General features: G+C 40.3%; 1 protein-coding gene across 1 annotated transcript in view; it reads left to right on the top strand.

The window, feature by feature from the left end:
- LOC124014507 (sodium/hydrogen exchanger 9B2-like) overlaps nt 1-19413 on the top strand; it is a 73347-nt gene that overhangs the window by 7791 nt on the left and 46143 nt on the right. The window contains exons 2-5 of the mRNA XM_046329589.1: nt 10835-10991; nt 11786-11956; nt 14649-14791; nt 15099-15226. Coding sequence (XP_046185545.1) covers nt 10835-10991; nt 11786-11956; nt 14649-14791; nt 15099-15226 — 599 coding nt within the window. The remainder of the gene's footprint in view (nt 1-10834; nt 10992-11785; nt 11957-14648; nt 14792-15098; nt 15227-19413) is intronic.

Raw genomic sequence — 19413 nt, 5'->3', positions numbered from 1 at the left:
AGGGAGTTACTCTGATTCAGTTATATACAGGAGTTACTCTGATTCAGTTATATACAGGAGTTACTCTGATTCAGTTATATACAGGAGTTACTCAGTTATATACTCTGATTCAGTTACTCAGCTCTGATTCAGTTACTCAGCTCTGATTCAGTTACTCAGCTTTGATTCAGTTATGTACAGGGAGTTACTCAGCTCTGATTCAGTTACTCAGCTCTGATTCAGTTATATACAGGGAGTTACTCTGATTCAGTTATATACAGGGAGTTCCTCTGATTCAGTTACTCAGCTCTGATTCAGTTATATACAGGGAGTTACTCTGATTCAGTTATATACAGGGAGTTCCTCTGATTCAGTTACTCAGCTCTGATTCAGTTATATAAATCAAATCAAAATCAAATCAAATCAAATTTTATTTGTCACATACACATGGTTAGCAGATGTTAATGCGAGTGTAGCGAAATGCTTGTGCTTCTAGTTCCGACAATGCAGTGATAACCAACAAGTAATCTAACTAACAATTCCAAAACTACAGTCTTATACACAGTGTAAGGGGATAAGGAACATGTACATAAGGATATATGAATGAGTGATGGTACAGAGCAGCATACAGTAGATGGTATCGAGTACAGTATATACATATGAGATGAGTGTGTAGACAAAGTAAACAAAGTGGCATAGTTAAAGTGGCTAGTGATACATGTGTTACATAAGGATGCAGTCGATGTTGTAGAGTACAGTATATACATATGTATATGAGATGAATAATGTAGGGTAAGTAACATTATATAAGGTAGCATTGTTTAAAGTGGCTAGTGATATATATACAGGGAGTTACGCTGATTCTGTTATATACAGGGAGTTACTCTGATTCGGTTATATACAGGGAGTTACTCTGATTCAGTTATATACAGGGAGTTACTCTGATTCAGTTACTCAGCTCTGATTCAGTTATATACAGGGAGTTACTCTGATTCAGTTATATACAGGGAGTTACTCTGATTCAGTTATATACAGGAAGTTACTCTGATTCAGTTACTCAGCTCTGATTCAGTTATATACAGGGAGTTACTCTGATTCAGTTATATACAGGGAGTTACTCTAATTCAGTTATATACAGGGAGTTACTCTGATTCAGTTATATACAGGGAGTTACTCTGATTAAGTTATATACAGGGAGTTACTCTGATTCAGTTACTCAGCTCTGATTCAGTTAGAACAGGGAGTTACTCTGATTCAGTTATATAGAGGGAGTTACTCTGATTCAGTTATATAGAGGGAGTTACTCTGATTCAGTTATATACAGGGAGTTACTCTGATTCAGTTATATACAGGGAGCTACTCTGATTCAGTTACTCAGCTCTGATTCAGTTATATACAGGGAGTTACTCTGATTCAGTTATATACAGGGAGTTACTCTGATTCAGTTAGATACAGGGAGTTACTCTGATTCAGTTACTCAGCTCTGATTCAGTTATATACAGGGAGTTACTCTGATTCAATTATATACAGGGAGTTACTCTGATTCAGTTACTCAGCTCTGATTCAGTTACTCAGCTCTGATTCAGTTATATACAGGGAGTTACTCTGATTCAATTATGTACAGGGAGTTACTCTGATTCAGTTACTCAGCTCTGATTCAGTTATATACAGGGAGTTACTCTGATTCAGTTATATACAGGGAGTTACTCTGATTCAGTTACTCAGCTCTGATTCAGTTATATACAGGAGAGTTACTCTGATTCAGTTATATACAGGAGTTACTCTGATTCAGTTACTCAGCTCTGATTCAGTTATATACAGGGAGTTACTCTGATTCAATTATGTACAGGGAGTTACTCTGATTCAGTTACTCAGCTCTGATTCAGTTATATACAGGAGTTACTCTGATTCAGTTATATACAGGGAGTTCCTCTGATTCAGTTATTCCAGTTACTCAGCTCTGATTCAGTTATATACAGGGAGTTACTCTGATTCAGTTATGTACAGGGAGTTACTCTGATTCAGTTATATACAGGAGTTACTCTGATTCAGTTACTCAGCTCTGATTCAGTTACTCAGCTCTGATTCAGTTATATACAGGGAGTTACTCTGATTCAGTTATATACAGGAGTTACTCTGATTCAGTTATATACAGGAGTTACTCTGATTCAGTTACTCAGCTCTGATTCAGTTATATACATGGAGTTACTCTGATTCAGTTATGTACAGGAGTTACTCTGATTCAGTTATATACAGGAGTTACTCTGATTCAGTTACTCAGCTCTGATTCAGTTACTCAGCTCTGATTCAATTATATACAGGAGTTACTCTGATTCAGTTATATACAGGAGTTACTCTGATTCAGTTATGTACAGGAAGTTACTCTGATTCAGTTACTCAGCGCTGATTCAGTTATATACAGGGAGTTACTCTGATTCAGTTATGTACAGGAAGTTACTCTGATTCAGTTACTCAGCTCTGATTCAGTTATATACAGGGAGTTACTCTGATTCAGTTATATACAGGGAGTTACTCTGATTCAGTTATATACAGGGAGTTACTCTGATTCAGTTACTCAGCTCTGATTCAGTTATATACAGGGAGTTACTCTGATTCAGTTATATACAGGGAGTTACTCTGATTCAGTTATATACAGGGAGTTACTCTGATTCAGTTACTCAGCTCTGATTCAGTTATATACAGGGAGGTACTCTGATTCAGTTATATTCAGGGAGTTACTCTGATTCAGTTATATACAGAGAGTTACTCTGATTCAGTTATATACAGGGAGTTACTCTGATTCAGTTATATACAGGGAGTTACTCTGATTCAGTTATATACAGGGAGTTACTCTGATTCAGTTATATACAGGGAGTTACTCTGATTCAGTTATATACAGGGAGTTACTCTGATTCAGTTATATACAGGGAGTTACTCTGATTCAGTTAGAACAGGGAGTTACTCTGATTCAGTTATATACAGGGAGTTACTCTGATTCAGTTATATACAGGGAGTTACTCTGATTCAGTTATATACAGGGAGTTACTCTGATTCAGTTATATACAGGGAGTTACTCTGATTCAGTTATATACAGGAAGTTACTCTGATTCGGTTATATACAGGGAGTTACTCTGATTCAGTTATATACAGGGAGTTACTCTGATTCAGTTATATACAGGGAGTTACTCTGATTCAGTTACTCAGCTCTGATTCAGTTATATACAGGAAGTTACTCTGATTCAGTTATATACAGGGAGTTACTCTGATTCAGTTATATACAGGAAGTTACTCTGATTCGGTTATATACAGGGAGTTACTCTGATTCAGTTATATACAGGGAGTTACTCTGATTCAGTTATATACAGGGAGTTACTCTGATTCAGTTACTCAGCTCTGATTCAGTTATATACAGGGAGTTACTCTGATTCAGTTATATACAGGGAGTTACTCTGATTCAGTTATATACAGGAAGTTACTCTGATTCAGTTACTCAGCTCTGATTCAGTTATATACAGGAAGTTACTCTGATTCAGTTACTCAGCTCTGATTCAGTTATATACAGGGAGTTACTCTGATTCAGTTATATACAGGGAGTTACTCTAATTCAGTTATATACAGGGAGTTACTCTGATTCAGTTACTCAGCTCTGATTCAGTTAGAACAGGGAGTTACTCTGATTCAGTTATATAGAGGGAGTTACTCTGATTCAGTTATATACAGGGAGTTACTCTGATTCAGTTATATACAGGGAGTTACTCTGATTCAGTTATATACAGGGAGTTACTCTGATTCAGTTATATACAGGGAGTTACTCTGATTCAGTTAGAACAGGGAGTTACTCTGATTCAGTTATATACAGGGAGTTACTCTGATTCAGTTATATACAGGGAGATACTCTGATTCAGTTACTCAGCTCTGATTCAGTTATATACAGGGAGTTACGCTGATTCTGTTATATACAGGGAGTTACTCTGATTCAGTTATATACAGGGAGTTACTCTGATTCAGTTATATACAGGGAGTTACTCTGATTCAGTTACTCAGCTCTGATTCAGTTACTCAGCTCTGATTCAGTTATATACAGGGAGTTACTCTGATTCAGTTACTCAGCTCTGATTCAGTTAGATACAGGGAGTTACTCTGATTCAGTTATATACAGGGAGCTACTCTGATTCAGTTACTCAGCTCTGATTCAGTTATATACAGGGAGTTACTCTGATTCAGTTATATACAGGGAGTTACTCTGATTCAGTTAGATACAGGGAGTTACTCTGATTCAGTTACTCAGCTCTGATTCAGTTATATACAGGGAGTTACTCTGATTCAATTATATACAGGGAGTTACTCTGATTCAGTTACTCAGCTCTGATTCAGTTACTCAGCTCTGATTCAGTTATATACAGGGAGTTACTCTGATTCAATTATGTACAGGGAGTTACTCTGATTCAGTTACTCAGCTCTGATTCAGTTATATACAGGGAGTTACTCTGATTCAGTTATATACAGGGAGTTACTCTGATTCAGTTACTCAGCTCTGATTCAGTTATATACAGGGAGTTACTCTGATTCAGTTATATACAGGGAGTTACTCTGATTCAGTTACTCAGCTCTGATTCAGTTATATACAGGGAGTTACTCTGATTCAATTATGTACAGGGAGTTACTCTGATTCAGTTACTCAGCTCTGATTCAGTTATATACAGGGAGTTACTCTGATTCAGTTATATACAGGGAGTTCCTCTGATTCAGTTACTCAGCTCTGATTCAGTTATATACATGGAGTTACTCTGATTCAGTTATGTACAGGGAGTTACTCTGATTCAGTTATATACAGGGAGTTACTCTGATTCAGTTACTCCGCTCTGATTCAGTTACTCAGCTCTGATTCAATTATATACAGGGAGTTACTCTGATTCAGTTATATACAGGGAGTTACTCTGATTCAGTTATGTACAGGAAGTTACTCTGATTCAGTTACTCAGCGCTGATTCAGTTATATACAGGGAGTTACTCTGATTCAGTTATGTACAGGAAGTTACTCTGATTCAGTTACTCAGCTCTGATTCAGTTATATACAGGGAGTTACTCTGATTCAGTTATATACAGGGAGTTACTCTGATTCAGTTATATACAGGGAGTTACTCTGATTCAGTTACTCAGCTCTGATTCAGTTATATACAGGGAGTTACTCTGATTCAGTTATATACAGGGAGTTACTCTGATTCAGTTATATACAGGGAGTTACTCTGATTCAGTTACTCAGCTCTGATTCAGTTATATACAGGGAGGTACTCTGATTCAGTTATATTCAGGGAGTTACTCTGATTCAGTTATATACAGGGAGTTACTCTGATTCAGTTATATACAGGGAGTTACTCTGTTTCAGTTACTCAGCTCTGATTCAGTTATATACAGGGAGTTACTCTGATTCAGTTATATACAGGGAGTTACTCGGATTCAGTTAGAACAGGGAGTTACTCTGATTCAGTTATATACAGGGAGTTACTCTGATTCAGTTATATACAGGGAGTTACTCTGATTCAGTTATATACAGGGAGTTACTCTGATTCAGTTATATACAGGGAGTTACTCTGATTCAGTTATGTACAGGGAGTTACTCAGCTCTGATTCAGTTACTCAGCTCTGATTCAGTTACTCAGCTCTGATTCAGTTACTCAGCTTTGATTCAGTTATGTACAGGGAGTTACTCAGCTCTGATTCAGTTACTCAGCTCTGATTCAGTTATATACAGGGAGTTACTCTGATTCAGTTATATACAGGGAGTTCCTCTGATTCAGTTACTCAGCTCTGATTCAGTTATATACAGGGAGTTACTCTGATTCAGTTATATACAGGGAGTTCCTCTGATTCAGTTACTCAGCTCTGATTCAGTTATATACAGGGAGTTACTCTGATTCAGTTATATACAGGAAGTTACTCTGATTCAGTTACTCAGCTCTGATTCAGTTATATAAATCAAATCAAAATCAAATCAAATCAAATTTTATTTGTCACATACACATGGTTAGCAGATGTTAATGCGAGTGTAGCGAAATGCTTGTGCTTCTAGTTCCGACAATGCAGTGATAACCAACAAGTAATCTAACTAACAATTCCAAAACTACAGTCTTATACACAGTGTAAGGGGATAAGGAACATGTACATAAGGATATATGAATGAGTGATGGTACAGAGCAGCATACAGTAGATGGTATCGAGTACAGTATATACATATGAGATGAGTGTGTAGACAAAGTAAACAAAGTGGCATAGTTAAAGTGGCTAGTGATACATGTGTTACATAAGGATGCAGTCGATGTTGTAGAGTACAGTATATACATATGTATATGAGATGAATAATGTAGGGTAAGTAACATTATATAAGGTAGCATTGTTTAAAGTGGCTAGTGATATATATACAGGGAGTTACGCTGATTCTGTTATATACAGGGAGTTACTCTGATTCGGTTATATACAGGGAGTTACTCTGATTCAGTTATATACAGGGAGTTACTCTGATTCAGTTACTCAGCTCTGATTCAGTTATATACAGGAGTTACTCTGATTCAGTTATATACAGGGAGTTACTCTGATTCAGTTATATACAGGAAGTTACTCTGATTCAGTTACTCAGCTCTGATTCAGTTATATACAGGGAGTTACTCTGATTCAGTTATATACAGGGAGTTACTCTAATTCAGTTATATACAGGGAGTTACTCTGATTCAGTTATATACAGGGAGTTACTCTGATTCAGTTATATACAGGGAGTTACTCTGATTCAGTTACTCAGCTCTGATTCAGTTAGAACAGGGAGTTACTCTGATTCAGTTATATAGAGGGAGTTACTCTGATTCAGTTATATAGAGGGAGTTACTCTGATTCAGTTATATACAGGGAGTTACTCTGATTCAGTTATATACAGGGAGTTACTCTGATTCAGTTATATACAGGGAGTTACTCTGATTCAGTTAGAACAGGGAGTTACTCTGATTCAGTTATATACAGGGAGTTACTCTGATTCAGTTATATACAGGGAGATACTCTGATTCAGTTACTCAGCTCTGATTCAGTTATATACAGGGAGTTACGCTGATTCTGTTATATACAGGGAGTTACTCTGATTCGGTTATATACAGGGAGTTACTCTGATTCAGTTATATACAGGGAGTTACTCTGATTCAGTTACTCAGCTCTGATTCAGTTACTCAGCTCTGATTCAGTTATATACAGGGAGTTACTCTGATTCAGTTATATACAGGGAGTTACTCTGATTCAGTTACTCAGCTCTGATTCAGTTACTCAGCTCTGATTCAGTTATATACAGGGAGTTACTCTGATTCAGTTACTCAGCTCTGATTCAGTTAGATACAGGGAGTTACTCTGATTCAGTTATATACAGGGAGTTACTCTGATTCAGTTACTCAGCTCTGATTCAGTTACTCAGCTCTGATTCAGTTATATACAGGGAGTTACTCTGATTCAGTTACTCAGCTCTGATTCAGTTAGATACAGGGAGTTACTCTGATTCAGTTATATACAGGGAGCTACTCTGATTCAGTTACTCAGCTCTGATTCAGTTATATACAGGGAGTTACTCTGATTCAGTTATATACAGGGAGTTACTCTGATTCAGTTAGATACAGGGAGTTACTCTGATTCAGTTACTCAGCTCTGATTCAATTATATACAGGGAGTTACTCTGATTCAGTTACTCAGCTCTGATTCAGTTACTCAGCTCTGATTCAGTTATATACAGGGAGTTACTCTGATTCAATTATGTACAGGGAGTTACTCTGATTCAGTTATATACAGGGAGTTACTCTGATTCAGTTACTCAGCTCTGATTCAGTTATATACAGGGAGTTACTCTGATTCAGTTACTCAGCTCTGATTCAGTTAGATACAGGGAGTTACTCTGATTCAGTTATATACAGGGAGTTACTCTGATTCAGTTACTCAGCTCTGATTCAGTTACTCAGCTCTGATTCAGTTATATACAGGGAGTTACTCTGATTCAGTTACTCAGCTCTGATTCAGTTAGATACAGGGAGTTACTCTGATTCAGTTATATACAGGGAGCTACTCTGATTCAGTTACTCAGCTCTGATTCAGTTATATACAGGGAGTTACTCTGATTCAGTTATATACAGGGAGTTACTCTGATTCAGTTAGATACAGGGAGTTACTCTGATTCAGTTACTCAGCTCTGATTCAATTATATACAGGGAGTTACTCTGATTCAGTTACTCAGCTCTGATTCAGTTACTCAGCTCTGATTCAGTTATATACAGGGAGTTACTCTGATTCAATTATGTACAGGGAGTTACTCTGATTCAGCTACTCAGCTCTGATTCAGTTATATACAGGGAGTTACTCTGATTCAGTTATATACAGGGAGTTACTCTGATTCAGTTACTCAGCTCTGATTCAGTTATATACAGGGAGTTACTCTGATTCAGTTATATACAGGGAGTTACTCTGATTCAGTTACTCAGCTCTGATTCAGTTATATACAGGGAGTTACTCTGATTCAATTATGTACAGGGAGTTACTCTGATTCAGTTACTCAGCTCTGATTCAGTTATATACAGGGAGTTACTCTGATTCAGTTATATACAGGGAGTTCCTCTGATTCAGTTACTCAGCTCTGATTCAGTTATATACATGGAGTTACTCTGATTCAGTTATGTACAGGAGTTACTCTGATTCAGTTATATACAGGAGTTACTCTGATTCAGTTACTCAGCTCTGATTCAGTTACTCAGCTCTGATTCAATTATATACAGGGAGTTACTCTGATTCAGTTATATACAGGGAGTTACTCTGATTCAGTTATGTACAGGAAGTTACTCTGATTCAGTTACTCAGCGCTGATTCAGTTATATACAGGGAGTTACTCTGATTCAGTTATGTACAGGAAGTTACTCTGATTCAGTTACTCAGCTCTGATTCAGTTATATACAGGGAGTTACTCTGATTCAGTTATATACAGGGAGTTACTCTGATTCAGTTATATACAGGGAGTTACTCTGATTCAGTTACTCAGCTCTGATTCAGTTATATACAGGCAGTTACTCTGATTCAGTTATATACAGGGAGTTACTCTGATTCAGTTATATACAGGGCGTTACTCTGATTCAGTTACTCAGCTCTGATTCAGTTATATACAGGGAGGTACTCTGATTCAGTTATATTCAGGGAGTTACTCTGATTCAGTTATATACAGAGAGTTACTCTGATTCAGTTATATACAGGGAGTTACTCTGATTCAGTTATATACAGGGAGTTACTCTGTTTCAGTTACTCAGCTCTGATTCAGTTATATACAGGGAGTTACTCTGATTCAGTTATACACAGGGAGTTACTCTGATTCAGTTAGAACAGGGAGTTACTCTGATTCAGTTATATACAGGGAGTTACTCTGATTCAGTTATATACAGGGAGTTACTCTGATTCAGTTATATACAGGGAGTTACTCTGATTCAGTTATATACAGGGAGTTACTCTGATTCAGTTATGTACAGGGAGTTACTCAGCTCTGATTCAGTTACTCAGCTCTGATTCAGTTATGTACAGGGAGTTACTCAGCTCTGATTCAGTTACTCAGCTCTGATTCAGTTACTCAGCTCTGATTCAGTTACTCAGCTTTGATTCAGTTATGTACAGGGAGTTACTCAGCTCTGATTCAGTTACTCAGCTCTGATTCAGTTATATACAGGGAGTTACTCTGATTCAGTTATATACAGGGAGTTCCTCTGATTCAGTTACTCAGCTCTGATTCAGTTATATACAGGGAGTTACTCTGATTCAGTTATGTACAGGGAGTTACTCAGCTCTGATTCAGTTACTCAGCTCTGATTCAGTTATATACAGGGAGTTACTCTGATTCAGTTATATACAGGGAGTTCCTCTGATTCAGTTACTCAGCTCTGATTCAGTTATATACAGGGAGTTACTCTGATTCAGTTATGTACAGGGAGTTACTCTGATTCAGTTATATACAGGGAGTTACTCTGATTCAGTTACTCAGCTCTGATTCAGTTACTCAGCTCTGATTCAGTTATATACAGGGAGTTACTCTGATTCAGTTATATACAGGGAGTTACTCTGATTCAGTTATATACAGGGAGTTACTCTGATTCAGTTATGTACAGGAAGTTACTCTGATTCAGTTACTCAGCTCTGATTCAGTTATATACAGGGAGTTACTCTGATTCAGTTATATACAGGGAGTTACTCTGATTCAGTTACTCAGCTCTGATTCAGTTATATACAGGGAGTTACTCTGATTCAGTTATATACAGGGAGTTACTCTGATTCAGTTAGAACAGGGAGTTACTCTGATTCAGTTATATACAGGGAGTTACTCTGATTCAGTTATATACAGGGAGTTACTCTGATTCAGTTATATACAGGGAGTTACTCTGATTCAGTTATATACAGGGAGTTACTCTGATTCAGTTATGTACAGGGAGTTACTCAGCTCTGATTCAGTTACTCAGCTCTGATTCAGTTATGTACAGGGAGTTACTCAGCGCTGATTCAGTTACTCAGCTCTGATTCAGTTACTCAGCTCTGATTCAGTTATGTACAGGGAGTTACTCAGCTCTGATTCAGTTACTCAGCTCTGATTCAGTTATGTACAGGGAGTTACTCAGCTCTGATTCAGTTACTCAGCTCTGATTCAGTTACTCACCTCTGATTCAGTTATATACAGGGAGTTACTCAGCTCTGATTCAGTTACTCAGCTCTGATTCAGTTACTCAATACAGGGAGTTACTCAGCTCTGATTCAGTTACTCAGCTCTGATTCAGTTACTTAGCTCTGATTCAGTTACTCTGACCCCCCCCAGGCTGTGGGTGTGGCGAATGACCAGTCCACAATGGGTGAGGAGGCGAGGTGTAATGACATCACAGTGATAGATTCTAACTCCACCCCCTTCCGGACCGCCCCTCTGAAGCACTGTTTAAAGACTCCGTCTGGACCTCTGGCATATCTCATCACCACAGGTACTGAAACACTGTTTAGAGACTGGACCTCTGGTATATCTCATCACCACAGGTACTGAAACATTGTTTAGAGACTGGACCTCTGGTATATCTCATCACCACAGGTACTGAAACACTGTTTAGAGACTGGACCTCTGGCATGTTCTTCATGATGAAGGTGTGTGTGTGTGTGTGTGTGTGTGTGTGTGTGTGTGTGTGTGTGTGTGTGTGTGTGTGTGTGTGTGTGTGTGTGTGTGTGTGTGTGTGTGTGTGTGTGTGTGTGTGTGTGTGTGTGTGTGTGTTAACCCTTTGTGATTCTCCCTCCCTCCATCTAGTGTGTGTGTGTTAACCCTTTGTGATTCTCCCTCCCTCCATCTAGTGTGTGTGTGTTAACCCTTTGTGATTTTCCCTCCCTCCATCTAGTGTGTGTGTGTTAACCCTTTGTGATTCTCCCTCCCTCCATCTAGTGTGTGTGTGTTAACCCTTTGTGATTCTCCCTCCCTCCATCTAGTGTGTGTGTGTTAACCCTTTGTGATTCTCCCTCCCTCCATCTAGTGTGTGTGTGTTAACCCTTTGTGATTCTCCCTCCCTCCATCTAGTGTGTGTGTGTTAACCCTTTGTGATTCTCCCTCCCTCCATCTAGTGTGTGTGTGTTAACCCTTTGTGATTCTCCCTCCCTCCATCTAGTGTGTGTGTTAACCCTTTGTGATTCTCCCTCCCTCCATCTAGTGTGTGTGTGTTAACCCTTTGTGATTCTCCCTCCCTCCATCTAGTGTGTGTGTTAACCCTTTGTGATTCTCCCTCCCTCCATCTAGTGTGTCTGGGAGCGTTGTTGTTCGGGGTCGTCTGGTCCATCACTGAGAAGGAGTGTTATCCAGGGGGGAATCTGTTTGGCATCATCATCTTGTTTCTCTGTGCTGTGTGTGGAGGAAAACTGGTCGGACTGATCCAACTCCCCACACTGCCCCCCTTCCCCCCTTTACTTGGTACGTTCCACTAGTCAGTGCTGTATATGTTTCATCCCCCTCTGACTTGAAGAATGGGACTGTTTTGACTTGAAGAATGGGACTGTTTTGACTTGAAGAATGGGACTGTTTTGACTTGAAGAATGGGACTGTTTTGACATGAAGAATGGGACTGTTTTGACTTACATGAAGAATGGGACTGTTTTGACTTACCTGAAGAATGGGACTGTTTTGACATGAAGAATGGGACTGTTTTGACTTGAAGAATGGGACTGTTTTGACTTGAAGAATGGGACTGTTTTAACTTGAAGAATGGGACTGTTTTGACTTGAAGAATGGGACTGTTTTGACTTGAAGAATGGGACCGTTTTGACTTGAAGAATGGGACCGTTTTGACTTGAAGAATGGGACCGTTTTGACTTGAAGAATGGGACCGTTTTGACTTGAAGAATGGGACCGTTTTGACTTGAAGAATGGGACTGTTTTGACTTGAAGAATGGGACTGTTTTGACATGAAGAATGGGACTGTTTTGACTTGAAGAATGGGACTGTTTTGACTTACCTTAAGAATGGGACTGTTTTGACTTACCTGAAGAATGGGACTGTTTTGATTTACCTGAAGAATGGGACTGCTTTGACTTACCTTAAGAATGGGACTGTTTTGATTTACCTGAATAATGGGACTGTTTTGACTGACTTGAAGAATGGGACTGTTTTGACTTGAAGAATGGGACTGTTTTGACTTGAAGAATGGGACTGTTTTGACATGAAGAATGGGACTGTTTTGACTTACATGAAGAATGGGACTGTTTTGACTTACCTGAAGAATGGGACTGTTTTGACATGAAGAATGGGACTGTTTTGACTTGAAGAATGGGACCGTTTTGAATTACCTGAAGAATGGGACTGTTTTGACTTACATGAAGAATGGGACTGTTTTGACTTACCTGAAGAATGGGACTTTTTGACATGAAGAATGGGACTGTTTTGACTTGAAGAATGGGACTGTTTTGACATGAAGAATGGGACTGTTTTGACTTACATGAAGAATGGGACTGTTTTGACTTACATGAAGAATGGGACTGTTTTGACTTACCTGAAGAATGGGACTGTTTTGACATGAAGAATGGGACTGTTTTGACTTGAAGAATGGGACTGTTTTGACTTACCTGAAGAATGGGACTGTTTTGACTTACCTGAAGAATGGGACTGTTTTGACTTACCTGAAGAATGGGACTGTTTTGACATGAAGAATGGGACTGTTTTGACATGAAGAATGGGACTGTTTTGACATGAAGAATGGGACTGTTTTGACTTGAAGAATGGGACTGTTTTGACTTACCTGAAGAATGGGACTGTTTTGACTTACCTGAAGAATCGGACTGTTTTGACATGAAGAATGGGACTGTTTTGACTTGAAGAATGGGACTGTTTTGACTTACCTGAAGAATGGGACTGTTTTGACTTACCTGAAGAATGGGACTGTTTTGACTTACCTGAAGAATGGGACTGTTTTGACATGAAGAATGGGACTGTTTTGACTTACCTGAAGAATGGGACTGTTTTGACTTACGTGAAGAATGGGACTGTTTTGACATGAAGAATGGGACTGTTTTGACTTACCTGAAGAATGGGACTGTTTTGACATGAAGAATGGGACTGTTTTGACTTGAAGAATGGGACTGTTCTGACTTGAATAATGGGACTGTTTTGACATGAAGAATGGGACTGTTTTGACATGAAGAATGGGACCGTTTTGACTTGAAGAATGGGACTGTTTTGACATGAAGAATGGGACTGTTTTGACATGAAGAATGGGACTGTTTTGACATGAAGAATGGGACTGTTTTGACTTGAAGAATGGGACTGTTTTGACTTACCTGAAGAATGGGACTGTTTTGACTTACCTGAAGAATGGGACCGTTTTGACTTACATGAAGAATGGGAATGTTTAAAAATATCACATTTACATAAGTATTCAGACCCTTTACTCAGTGCTTTGTTGAAGCAACTTTGGCCGCGATTACAGCCTCTAGTCTTCTTGGGTATTACACTACAAGCTTGGCACACCTGTATTTGGGGAGTTTCTCCCATTCATCTCTGCAGATCCTCTCAAGCTCTGTCAGGTTGGATGGGGAGCTTTGCTGCACGGCAATTTTCAGGTCTCTCCAGAGATGTTAGATTGGGTTCAATGCTGGGCTCTGACTGGGCCACTCAAGGACATTCAGAGACTTGTCCCGAAGCCACTCCTGCGTTGTCTTGGCTGTGTGCTTATGGTCATTGTCCTGTTGGAAGATGAACCTTCACCCCAGTCTGAGGTCCTGAGCGCTCAGGAGCAGGTTTTCATAAAGGATCTCTCTGTACAGGCGGAGCTCAGTTTTGTCATGATGAGGTATTGTGTGTAGATGGGTGAGGACAATATGATCATTGCCCCAGCAGGTGTTTGCAGATCGACGCTCTTGCCAACTCAGCCACACAGGTCGACTAAACTGATGTACTAAACTTGTGTGTCTCTCAGTTACCTGCAGGTTTCATCCTGATAAACGTCCCGTTTTAACTGATGCTGTGTGTGTGTGTGTGTGTGTGTGTGTGTGTGTGTGTGTGTGTGTGTGTGTGTGTGTGTGTGTGTGTGTGTGTGTGTGTGTGTGTGTGTGTGTGTGTGTGTGTGTGTGTGTGTGTGTGTGTGTGTGTGTGTGTGTGTGTGTGTGTACAGGTATGTTGCTGGCAGGTCTGGTGCTACGTAACGTACCGTACGTAACTGAGGCGGTCCACATTGAGCAGACCTGGTCAGCAGCTCTGAGGAACATCGCTCTGGCCATCATACTGACCCGTGCTGGACTGGGCCTCAATCCTTCGGTACAGACAGACAGACAGACAGACAGACAGACAGACAGACAGACAGACAGACAGACAGACAGACAGACAGACAGACAGACAGACAGACAGACAGACAGACAGACAGACAGACAGACAGACAGACAGACAGACAGACAGACAGACAGACAGACAGACAGACAGACAGACAGACAGACAGACAGACAGACAGACAGACAGACAGACAGACAGACAGACAGACAGACAGACAGACAGACAGACAGACAGACAGACAGACAGACAGACAGACAGACAGGTTTTTACAACTGAAGGTGTATGTGTTCAACAGGCTCTCCGCAGACTCAAGGCGGTGTGTGTGCGACTGGCAGTAGGACCATGTACAGTGGAGGCATCAACAGTAGCTGTGATGTCTCACTTCCTGATGGGCTTGCCCTGGGTCTGGGGATTCATACTGGGGTAAACTCACACCTCAACACAGTGTTACCTCTAGACAACAGTAGCTGTAATGTCTCACTTGCTGATGGGCTTGCCCTGGGTCTGGGGATTCGTACTGGGGTAAACTCACACCTCAACACAGTGTTACCTCTAGACAACAGTAGCTGTGATGTCTCACTTCCTGGTGGGCTTGCCCTGGGTCTGGGGATTCATACTGGGGTATACTCACACCTCAACACAGTGTTACCTCTAGACAATAGTAGCTGTGATGTGTCACTTCCTGGTGGGCTTGCCCTGGGTCTGGGGATTCATACTGGGGTAAACACACACACCTCAACACAGTGTTACCTCTAGACAACAGTAGCTGTAATGTCTCACTTCCTGGTGGGCTTGCCCTGGGTCTGGGGATTCATACTGTGTTACCTCTAGACAACAGTAGCTGTAATGTCTCACTTCCTGGTGGGCTTGCCCTGGGTCTGGGGATTCATACTGTGTTACCTCTAGACAACAGTAGCTGTGATGTCTCACTTCCTGATGGGCTTGCCCTGGGTCTGGGGATTCATACTGTGTTACCTCTAGACAACAGTAGCTGTGATGTCTCACTTCCTGGTGGGCTTGCCCTGGGTCTGGGGATTCATACTGGGGTAAACTCACACCTCAACACAGTGTTACCTCTAGACAACATTAGCTCTATCTGTCTCTCTCTCAATTCAATTCATTTCAAGGGCTGTATTGGGAAATGTTTACGTTGCCAAAGTGAAATAGATAATAAACAAAAAGGAAATAAACAATAAATAAACATTATACTCACAAAATGTAAAAAAGAATAGAGACATTTCAAATCTTATATTATGTCGACATACATTGTTGTAACGATGTGCAAAATGTTCTGGTAGTCTTTAATATTTGAGTCGAAGATTAGTTTATTTGATCATGTATATGTTTTTTGCTGTTTGTTCTTTGTTATAGATCCAATCAGATTGGAGAAGTGGTTTCCCATCTCAGTGTTGGATAGATAACTCTTTGTGTTGTTGTTTGTTTAGTGTTTTCCAATTTTCCCAGAGTCTATGGATTGTTCAATTACATTCAATTACATTGAGCTGATTTCTGACGTGCTGTTCCTTCTTTTTCCGTAGTGTATTTCTGTATTGTTTTAGTGATTCCCCATAGTGAAGGCGTAGACTCAGGTTTTCCGGGTTTCTCAATTTGCCATTTTTACATTCTTCATCAAACCATTTGTTGTTCATTTTCTTGACATTTTTAGGTTTGGAAGATGAGAGGTCAAATATTGCATTGCCTTTTAATTGTTTAACTTGGGTCAAACATTTCGGGTAGCCTTCCACAAGCTTCCCACAATAAGTTGGGTGAATTTTGGCCCATTCCTCCTGACAGAGCTGGTGTAACTGAGTCAGGTTTGTAGGCCTCCTTGCTCACACACACTTTTTCAGTTCTGCAATAGGATTGAGGTCAGGGCTTTGTGATGGCCACTCCAATACCTTTACTTTGTTGTCCTTAAGCCATTTTACCACAACTTTGGAAGCATGCTTGGGGTTATTGTCCATTTGGAAGACACATTTGCTACCAAGCTTTAACTTCCTGACTGATGTCTTGAGATGTTGCTTCAATATATCCACATAATTTTCCTGCATCATGAAGCCATCTATTTGTGAAGTGCACCAGTCCCTCCTGCAGCAAAGTACCCCCACAACATGATGTTGCCACCCCCGTGCTTCACGGTTGGGATGGTGTTCTTCGGCTTGCAAGTCTCCCCCTTTATCCTCCAAACATAACGATGGTCATTATGGCCAAACAGTTCTATTTTTGTGTCATCAGACCAGAGGACATTTCTCCAAAAAGTACAATCTTTGTCCACATGTGCAGTTGCAAACTGTAGTCTGGCTTTTTATGGCAGTTTTGAAGCAGTAGCTTCTTCCTTGCTGAGCAGCCATTCAGGTTATGTTGATATAGGACTCGTTTTACTGTGGATATAGATACTTTGGTACATGTTTCCTCCAACATCTTCACAAGGTCCTTTGCTGTTGTTCTGGGATTGATTTGTACTTTTTGCACCAAAGTACATTCATCTCTGGGAGACAGAACGCGTCTCCTTCCTGAGCGGTATGACGGCTGCGTGGTACCATGTTTATACTTGCGTACTATTGTTTGTACAGATGAACGTGGTACCTTCAGGCGTTTGGAAATTGCTCCCAAGGATGAACCAGACTTGTGGAGGTCTACGATTATTTTTCTTGTCGTGGCTGATTTATTCAGATTTTCCCATGATGTCAAGCAAAGAGCCACTGAGTTTGAAGGTAGGCCTTGAAATACATCCACAGGTACACCTCCAATTGACTCAAATCATGTCAATTAGCCTGTCAGAAGCTTCTAAAGCCATGACATCATTTTCTGGAATTTTCCAAGCTGTTTAAAGGCACAGTCAACTTAGTGGATGTAAACTTCTGACTCACTGGAATTGTGATACAGTGAATTATTAGTGAAATAATCTGTCTGTAAACAATTGTTGGAAAAATGACTTGTGTCATGTACAAAGTAGATATCATAACCGACTTGCCAAAACTATAGTTTGTTAACAAGACATTTGTGGAGTGGTTGAAAAATGAGTTTTAATGACTCCAACCTAATTTCAGAGACTTGAATATCCAGACTGACACACAGCACAGTACAGAAACCCGCTACGTTTAACTTATTTACAAAAAGGCCATATACAGATGAAGCACCTTAATTTGATCACTCTTGTTGCGGAGAATTTTCCCGCACAGCAGGAAATGCAAGCGTGTATTTGAGCTTTTAAATAACAAAAAATGTGTCTACATAATAATTCACATTTCCTGTTGCTGAATGAGGATTTTCCTGCCGTAGCAAACTGGATGAAATGATGATCCTACATCTGTATATTGAGTTTGTTTAGACAGTGTCTGTGTCGATGAATAATGATTCGTGATAAGGTGAACATTGTGTGCAGGTGAGTTGATAAGGCTAAAGGGTGATTCATGTGGCTTACAGTGGAAAGGGAATAGCTTTGTGGATAACGTGACTGTATATACAGTACAAATCAAACGTGATTCATGTGGGTTTTTCTTTTTATACATTGTAAAGACATCACAACTATGAAATAACACAAAGAATCATGTAGTAAACAAATCCAATATTTATATATTTTAAGTAGCCACGCTTTGCCTTGATGAAAGCTTTGCACACTCCTAGCATTCTCTCAATCAGCTTCACCTGGAATGCTTTTTCAATAGCCTTGAAGGAGTTCCCACATATGCTGGGCACTTGTTGGCTGCTTTTCCTTCACTCTGCAGTCCAACTCATCCCAAACCATCTCAATTGGGTTGAGGTCAGGTGATTTGGAGGCCAGGTCATCTGATGCAGCACTCCATCACTCTCCTTCTTGGTCAAATAGCCCTTACACAGCATGGAGGTGTGTTGGGTCATTGTCCTGTTGAAATGAAAATGATAGTCCCGCTAAGCGCAAACCAAATGGGATGGCGTATCGCTGCAGAATGCTGTGGTAGCCATGCTGGTTAAGTGTGCCTTGAATTATAAATAAATCACTGACAGTGTCACCAGCAAAGCACCCCCACACCTCCTCCTCCATGCTTCACGGTGGGAACCACACATGCAGAGATCATCCGTTCACCTACTCTGAGGCTGTTAACTCTAATGAACTTATCCTCTGAGGCAGAGTGTGTATGTAAACTTCCAACTTCAACTGTACATACCCAGCGTCCGACAGAGCTGCAGGAGTTGTGACCCATTTTTTTGTTGGTTATGTTGTCATAGTTGTTTCTAGGGGGCATAAGGGGAGGGAATGATGTCACCTCCAGGTAGCTGTTTGTCCCCCTGTGTTCTGAGGGTATCAGATTCTTGTCCGGTTCTGGCATTTAGGTCGCCACAGACTAGTACATGTCCCTCGGCCTGATTTCCCCTCCAGGATAGAGAAGCTGTCTTCATTAAAGGGGATTCTAGTGGGGGATATAGGGGATTCTAGTGGGGGGATATAGGGGATTCTAGTGGGGGATATAGGGGATTCTAGTGGGGGGATATAGGGGATTCTAGTGGGCGGATATAGGGGATTCTAGTGGGAGGATATAGGGGATTCTAGTGGGGGCATATAGGGGATTCTAGTGGGGGGATATAGGGGATTCTAGTGGGGGGATATAGGGGATTCTAGGGGGGATATA

Source organism: Oncorhynchus gorbuscha, linkage group LG25 (assembly GCF_021184085.1).
Source record: "Oncorhynchus gorbuscha isolate QuinsamMale2020 ecotype Even-year linkage group LG25, OgorEven_v1.0, whole genome shotgun sequence".
Lineage (NCBI taxonomy): Eukaryota > Metazoa > Chordata > Actinopteri > Salmoniformes > Salmonidae > Oncorhynchus > Oncorhynchus gorbuscha.
This window is presented reverse-complemented; position numbering and strand designations above follow the sequence as displayed.